This window comes from Morone saxatilis, unplaced genomic scaffold, assembly GCF_004916995.1.
Source record: "Morone saxatilis isolate NCDOM2014 unplaced genomic scaffold, NCSU_SB_2.0 Contig22, whole genome shotgun sequence".
NCBI classification, from domain to species: Eukaryota; Metazoa; Chordata; class Actinopteri; family Moronidae; genus Morone; species Morone saxatilis.
In genome coordinates this window covers 14,222,951-14,231,004 of record NW_023339785.1, presented here as the reverse complement: position 1 = coordinate 14,231,004, position 8,054 = coordinate 14,222,951, and the positions used below count along the sequence as shown (strand labels likewise).

The following is an 8,054-nucleotide window of genomic DNA, read 5'->3' as shown; positions in this document are numbered from 1 at the left end:
TGCTCATGCTAACTACACAGTTTTTTGTTCCTGCTTCAGGAAATGTAAATCATGTGTTTAACTGACGCATCCCTGTTTGGTCACTCAGCAATATTTCTGTTAATGGATTTTTATTAGACTTCAATAAAGGACTCAGATGTTGCTACCTGAAAGAAGGCCTCCACGTGCTGTTTAGGTGCATCATTTTTCAAGACGGGGTAAGTGTACTTTCCCATCATGTCATATATCGCTCTGACGATATCTGTCATCTCCTGTGAAACACAACAACAGTACACACACACACACACAAAGTGATATTTGATTATCATCAATTGAGATTATCATACAAATACAAACACAATGGGCATATAAGCACAATTTGAAGCTTAGGGCATACACACACACGGTCACACACCTCTTTGTTGATGTATCCGTCTCTGTTGATATCATAAAGATTGAAGGTCCACTGTAGCTTCTCAGTGACAGAGCCCCTCAGCAGGATGGACAGAGCTGTCACAAAGTCCTGATGGAGAGAAAGAGGACATAATGAAAAACTGAGAAGGAAATAAAAACAAGAATTTTATTTAAATAGGAACTTTTCAAAGCCCAAGGATTAATGTGCACAAATCAAGCAAACCTCAAATTTTATGGAGCCGGTATGTGCTGAGTCAAATGCATTGAACAGGAAGTGTGCGTAGGTGCTGGCATCTGTAGGAGAAGAAGAAACGCTTGTCAGTACACTGGCTAAAAACAATAAAGACAAAGTATAGATGCCAAAAGCACAACACACACTCTCTCTCTTTACCTCCATGTGGGAAGAATTGGGAATATATTTGCTTGAAAGTTTCCTCGTTTACGATGCCACTTGGACACTCCTGGAGAGAGAGAGGGAGACAGAAAGAGAGGGTGAGGAGGTAGGAGACAGAACTCGCAGATAACAAAATAGAGGTGAGAGACTGATGGAGGGTTTACCAGAGTGGAGAAAGTGTGATGGAATAAATTAAAGGATTACAAAAAAGTTGACAGGAGACTGGTTATTAGTTAAACCTCAATGTGATATTGTGTAAAATCAACAGAAGTACAACAGACTACAGTTGCAAATTCTGACCTTCTATCCAAGGTGTCACTACTGAGTCTAGTTTTTACATACAGCTTTAATTTAGCTGGCAAAACAAACAAAAATAATCTATCTGCCCCTGATTTTACTCTGATTTAACAACATAAAAGTATACTTAAATTCTTAGATCTCAGAGTTACAATGAAATGAAAAATAAAATACCAATACAACCAAAAACAAACCAGTATAGTAATTTAACACATTAATATAGATACATTTTTCGACATATCATTTATTTATCTGTTATGGCCACATTTTAGACAATAGGCAATAGGCTTAAGTTCAATGAAAACATACATGTATTTGGAATAATATCTAAAGATTTGGATATAAGACAATTTATTGATTTCTAATGCCACCTTTAGATATTTCTGTTCAATGCCTTACTCATAAAACCACAATAATGTTATATTTTTGAGTTAATATATCTTCATATGGGGGCTTTTCCAAGTAAATATTGATACATGTGTTTGCGATTAAATCAACATGTATTTCTGCCAACCCTTGAAGTCTCCATGCCATCCTTGGTCACCCCATGCATATCCCTTTAAATCCGCCCCTGAATATAAATATACATTTGTAATCTTATTTAGGTCTAAGCTGGTTTACTGCACAAGCCAGGATGAGACAGAAGGATTCAAGCTGGTAAATCTTTTTATTCACAAATGAATATATTCAAACATAATTCAGAATTCTTGGCTGAAGTAATCTGTATTCTTTTAAGCCAATCTCTTGGTTTCTTTGCTCAGAAGAAATACATTTTGCTCACCTGGCTCCTGTACAAGTGTGCAAATCCCCAGTGCACACATAAGAAAATCTGACTCCTTACATTAGGTTTATTCCACAGGTCATTACTAGAGGAAGCACTTTCGGTATCTACTATCTTCCATCTATGAGGGGGACAAATCTCTCAAAAGAACTAAAACTCTGGTCTATTCCTTGGCAACTGTACAGTCACTTACATTCTTAAAGCCCCGGTAGAGCACTTGGAGCTCTCTTTTGCTGAAGTTGGTCTGAGCTTCTAGCTGGTCGAGGCCCTCCGGTCGATGGCACACCATCGTCATCTCCAAGTCATCGTCAGCTCTGTCTGAAGAAACACATACACACAATATTCCTTAACATAACTTAAACATAACATACTACAAAAGAGTGAGATAGCAAAAGAAAGGAATGATACATGATCCAAGTAATACAGAAAAGAAGGAAGTAGATATATGACCAGTTAAGGGGACACAGTGAAATAATCTGCACAGGTCAAGTTTGAAATATTCTCTATTTATTCTATTTGGCAGAAATAAAAAGGGAAGCAGGGGAGACGATAAGAGGTAGAGGTCAGTCTAACAGCTCGATGTTCCTCCCCTCACCGGCCCTTTGATTAACAACTCATTACTCTCCTCGCTGAAGGGGAGGGGAGAGAGGACAAACCATGGACTCTGAGACCACACACACACACACTTATAGTGCCAATAGGTGAACATGACAGCTCCCCTCTCTCCATCATAGACTACACACTCCCTACATACTCCCTCAAGCAATCTACAATGTAATAATTATGCATACTGTTATAACTGTGCATAATTTAATAGAAATAGTAATACATATTCAGAATATGATAAAGTGGTCATAATGTGAAGTAGTAAAACACTAGACTGAGATAAAAAAAACTTACTGGTGGTTAAGTAATAAGATGGTGCGTTTTATGAACGCTATTTCAGAATAATGTCTGTCTGATTGTCCATCGTCCCCTGTCCAGCTGAGTTTGTCACATGGTACTTTTAGGTGGAGTGTATGAGAAAGGTCATCATGTTCTCTTGCTTCATTATAGTTGAAAATAAAATCATACAGTGGATGATAGATAGGTAACTTTAAAAAATATATACAGTAGGCCTATGTCTTCATTTCTGTGAACTAACTAGAACTAGAACTAAGAACTAAATTAAAAGAAAATAGAGAATACAAAATTTTGATTATTATTTAAGATACAGACTTTAAACCATCTCACAGGATAAGAGCACGGTGAAGACCTGAACACAATTTTCACAGAGCCTTCACTCTTTGCTAAACAGCCAAAAATGAGAAACTCCTCTCTGATGCAATATTCACAGGAAATAATCTGCTCAAAATTCATCCAAATCCCTCGTTTGACACAAACTTCCTGCAGTTATTCCATTCACTGTTTAGGTTATTTGTTCAGCTTATCAGTTTGTCTGCACTGTTCTTGTTATGCATTAAATATAATATGAAATATCCATTAAATATGTCACTTAGTCAGGGGTCTTCAGTTTATACAATGATAGAAAATGGGTCCACTGCTCTAATGCGTCCTTGTAATATGAATGTTTTGGAGAATAGTCTGTTGGACACATTTAGACTCTGTGTGTCAGTGCAGATTGTTGCCTGTGTAGACTCTAATTATTTGTAATAGCTGACTTCCCATCCAATGGACTGCATGGTGATCAAGTGCAATTTCCCCAGTCTTTTTAGCATTTACATGCAAAGTACAGTCATCACACCAGTCCACAGTACTGACAATATCTGATTTATCACTGCTTACTCCAAAATCAGTCACATTATTGCCATATTATCAGAGAATTTAAGCAGACAGTGGTTTGAATGGGTGCTGGTACAGTCAATGACAATGGTTGAGCTAAAGCATTTTAAGGGTTCCTGTTCGGCTTTAATGAAGTGTCACAGAGTGCAACGCTCACACTGTCCTTGGCAATCCAGATTTTGAGAACATCGACAGTTTTGAAATAGAAACATTTTATCTGTGAGGCGAGACCATTAGTGCTTTGCAAAGCTTCATTACACCTCTTCAGTCCTATTGTCCCTGTGAATCATGGGCACCACGTCGGCATTTTTATTGTGCCAGGCAAAGACAACTTCATCTCACTGCTAAATTAAACCTTAGTCAACAGTCTAACCTCTTTACATTCAGTGGTCCCATTTAACACATATGCAGGCTTTTGTGTGTAAATAACTACATAGAAGTGCTGCCATCGTGGTTTAAGAGCAAAAGATTGGATTTAAATGTCAGTTACATCCATTTGAACCACTAAATCTAAACTTCCCTCAATATGGCACTATGGATACTCTAAATGTTAAACTAATTTTAAACTGTAATAGTCAACATAAAATACAATCATATATAAAGTTATCCAGTAAGAGCTTATTACACTGTGCCCACTAATTTTCTACATTATGGGTGCATTATTACATTATGACTTTGTAGAGTTGCTAAGCAGTCTCTCTTTATATAGCTCCTTTCCCCTGCCACACATGCACAAACACGCACACACACAGCCCCTGCAGGCCATTCGTTTCATCACCCAGGCAGTTCCGTCTTTCTCTGTGTCACATTAGGGTGGAGGTTCACACTCATGCCCAAGGTGAGATTATTCACACCCGATTCCCAGTGGTCTTCAGGTGTATCCTACTGTGTACTCTCTCACACACACACACACACACACACACACACACACACACCAAATCAGATAGATAAATAACACATACCAGAAAAGTGTGATGCACATGTGCTTGTAAATTCACTCAACATACTCCTGACATGATGCTCACAAGTAAATCAACATCACACTAGCACCTGTATTTTTGGTATCAATATTATATCCATTCACGCACCTACACAGTTGAAGAATATGCATTCTTCTGAAAGGCTTCACTGCAATTCTGACTCTACTGTCCATGTTAAAACCTTTATGGCACGTGCACAGTCACCGTCACACCCCATGCTTGCGCTATAAACGACCACAGCACAGGACATCCTATCTCAAAGCACAATGCATAGTTATGCCTCTTAAAGAAGAAACAATCTTTGTTGTGTTGTAAATCAGCATATATTAGCATGTGCTTTGTAATGCATCTAATAGGGTGACATTATTAGGATACTTTGCACAAACAAACAAAAATGAAGAATGCACAAACATGTAGAACGACTACAGTAATACACTGGAAAAACTGACTTGACTTAATTAATAACACAAGTGTGAGAGTCAGGATCAGTTAGTATTCAGGTTTTAAACTGTTTTCTACAACTTCAGTTAGTCAATTTTTCTAAAATACTTAAGACTAAACTTATGAGAAAACTTTTCACATACACACATTGTGAACAGAAAGCAATTACTTTCTCCACATGGCAGCCTATTTCTTCCTCTTGTATTCTAATTACTGAAAAAGCCAATGTTAGCAGAGCAAGGACATTTCAGCAAGTAAAGATAGGCTATTTAAGCATGCAGCTGTATAAGCAGGCATATGCATTTACAGTAAATTAGACTGTTTAAAAGTATGCATACATAATAATGTACATGAATGTTAATACATTAATATACATTAACTTAAGCTCTCTAATTTAGATGCTGTGGACTTAATCAAATCATCCAGGAAAGGTAAAGTAATGATAAGAATAAGACCAATTATCACGATTAACCCATTTAGATTTTTATTTAATCATGGCTTTCAGTTAGTTGTAGCTGTATTAAGCTTAGTTTTACTGGATAACATCAGATGTTGTAACAGCAATGATAATTGAATATTGGAGAATTATTATCAGCAGACAAACCAATGGGACAGCCAGCCATAGCAGATTACATGAATATCAAAAGTAGCAGAGAATAAAAAATACACAAACCCTGTACAGCAACAATACTATGAGTAATTAATAGCAATAGTTCAGAATTCAGTAATACAGTACATGTGGTTGAGAGTGCAAATCCCCACCAGTGCTGAACACTTCAACAGTCTGCAGCTTCTAACACTTCTCACTCTTTTAATGTATTTTTTCCCTTCGATTTTCTGAGAAAGTAGCAGTTGGATCCCACACATCTAACATTCCCACGTGAATAATCCAGATCTCTCCTTTTTCCCAATAACTTGCTCACAGACAGCAGTGAAAACAAAACTCCTGCCCTCCTCTTCCTCAGGTTAGTACTAGATTACACTGATAGTAGTTGTAGTACTGACTCACCCTCTACAGTGATGACTCCCAGTAGGTGCAGCATTTTGACGGCCCCACAGCACAGCAGGATGATGGCTATAGTGTGTAAGCTGTTCTCACTCTGCTCCTCTTTTTCCATTTTGATTACTTCTTTCTTTCCAACTCTCCTGTTATTCCTTTACTTCTTCCACCAAACCTTTAAACTTTCAGACTTGCTATAGCTTTTCACCATTTGCGACTCAATTCTAACTGGAGTTGGCTGTTCCCTCTCTGTCTCATGCCTGTAAAGTTTCTATCCATACTGCTTCCTCCTACAGTGCGATCAGCACTCACCTGCCTCTCTCTATCTTTGTCTTTTTATCCCCCCGTCTCTCTATTCCCTGGGGCAACTCCCTCTCTTATCCTGACCTTCGCTCCATCCCACTAACTCTCTCTGCCTCTGTCCCCCCGCAACCCTACTCCCCCCTCTGTTACAGTCACTGTGTCCTTCACTCTTTGGGAACCAGGCTTCAACTCGAGGGTCCAACCAGAGAACGCTATAACAATGATAAACTCACCTTCTACTGTATGACCATATGTGCTTGTGTTGTGACTGTGCACGCGTGTGTGCATGTGTGTGTGTGTGCTCATGAGCAGATCAGCACTTGATTAATTGGCCCCATTAAGACACACAGTCACCCCAGAAACAACAGAAGGCTTTTACTACAAAGTGACTTTTATAACTAAACAAGCCAAGTCCTTTTAATATGAAATACTGTACAATGTAAACACTTAATCTCAAGCCATTAATTATGAATATACTAAGATTCCACTTAATATGCACTGTGGACTTAATATTGTAATGTACAGTATATGTAGGCCATAACCTGCTTTAACATGCGTGTACCAGCAGGGGGCAGCAGAACATAGAGGACGCCATTGTGTGTCAAAGCCTCTAATGAAGATGTGTTGTACATTTCATTACATGTGTTACTTGAGATTTGGCTGATAGGATTATTCATGTAGTGATAATGCCCAGAAAATCATAACAGAAGTTTTTGTAATGGAAAAATAAAATGTTATATTCTAAAAAATATAAAGCATGTACAGTAAATGGTAAAACACATTGAAAATCACACTGAAACAAACATGAAATATTTTCAATACCATCTCTTCGCTGTGACCAGCTGACATTTATAGTCTTAATCTGAATGTAAACAAGGAGCTGCGATTGCCCGACAGGCTGAAGTGTAGCCGCTGACTTGCAGACTGCAGGGGGCTCTGCTGTATCAAGAGGTTTCCCACAGAGTTGTCAATTGAAGGTTTGCTTTATTTACTGTTCTGTCTACTGTTGCAGCAGTGCTGGGTAAAATTAAATTTACTGGCAAGAGTAGCATTTAATTTAATTTGCCAGACATTTAAAATATGCTAAGTAGTGTAAACATCACTTGATAAGGATGATTGAGTGCATTTTGTGTTCCTTCAACTAATCAACCTTCAGCAGTCTCCTGCTGTGACCGATCAGCTATATTTATTGCATGGTATTACGCACAGACACAATGAATGAGAAAGATTCCCGCCATAGGTTTATCCACACTGACACGTCTTCCCCTGATATTGCACAAGTTCTGGAGAAGACCGAAGTATTAAAGGAAACCATCAAAGGAAACTTGTGAGGCATGTTCTTAGAGCAGACTTTTCAAACAGATTAAAATTGCTTAATCTGGCCTTAGTATGCATTAATAAGTATGCATTCATAAATAAATCATGATAAATTCATACTTACAAAAAACACGAGAACAATTTGTCACATGCAAAGCACATCACATAGTAATAAAACTATTATTTTCTATTTTCCATATAGCATAGTTCATATTAAAAGAAATACAACTGCATTACAGAAAACATGAATGCAAAAGCAACAACAACAAGAGCAAAAGCCTTCAACTGAAGTGAGCAACAATGGATGTTGATCATGAAACAGGCTGCAATTATTGCCTACGTACGGGCAAAAACGTTCATCTTAAT

At 37.9% G+C, this 8,054-nt stretch overlaps 1 protein-coding gene across 2 annotated transcripts in view; it reads right to left on the bottom strand.

The window, feature by feature from the left end:
- The window catches only part of LOC118333196 (Kv channel-interacting protein 1), a 33,542-nt gene that overhangs the window by 2,619 nt on the left and 22,869 nt on the right, over window positions 1-8,054 (bottom strand). For both annotated transcript variants that reach the window (XM_035668736.1, XM_035668735.1), the window contains exons 2-6: window positions 2,059-2,183; window positions 785-854; window positions 617-687; window positions 395-502; window positions 147-251 (exon numbers count right to left, since the gene is read on the bottom strand). In XM_035668736.1, the coding sequence (XP_035524629.1) occupies window positions 147-251; window positions 395-502; window positions 617-687; window positions 785-854; window positions 2,059-2,160 (456 nt within the window). In that variant the 5' untranslated portion in view covers window positions 2,161-2,183. The remainder of the gene's footprint in view (window positions 1-146; window positions 252-394; window positions 503-616; window positions 688-784; window positions 855-2,058; window positions 2,184-8,054) is intronic.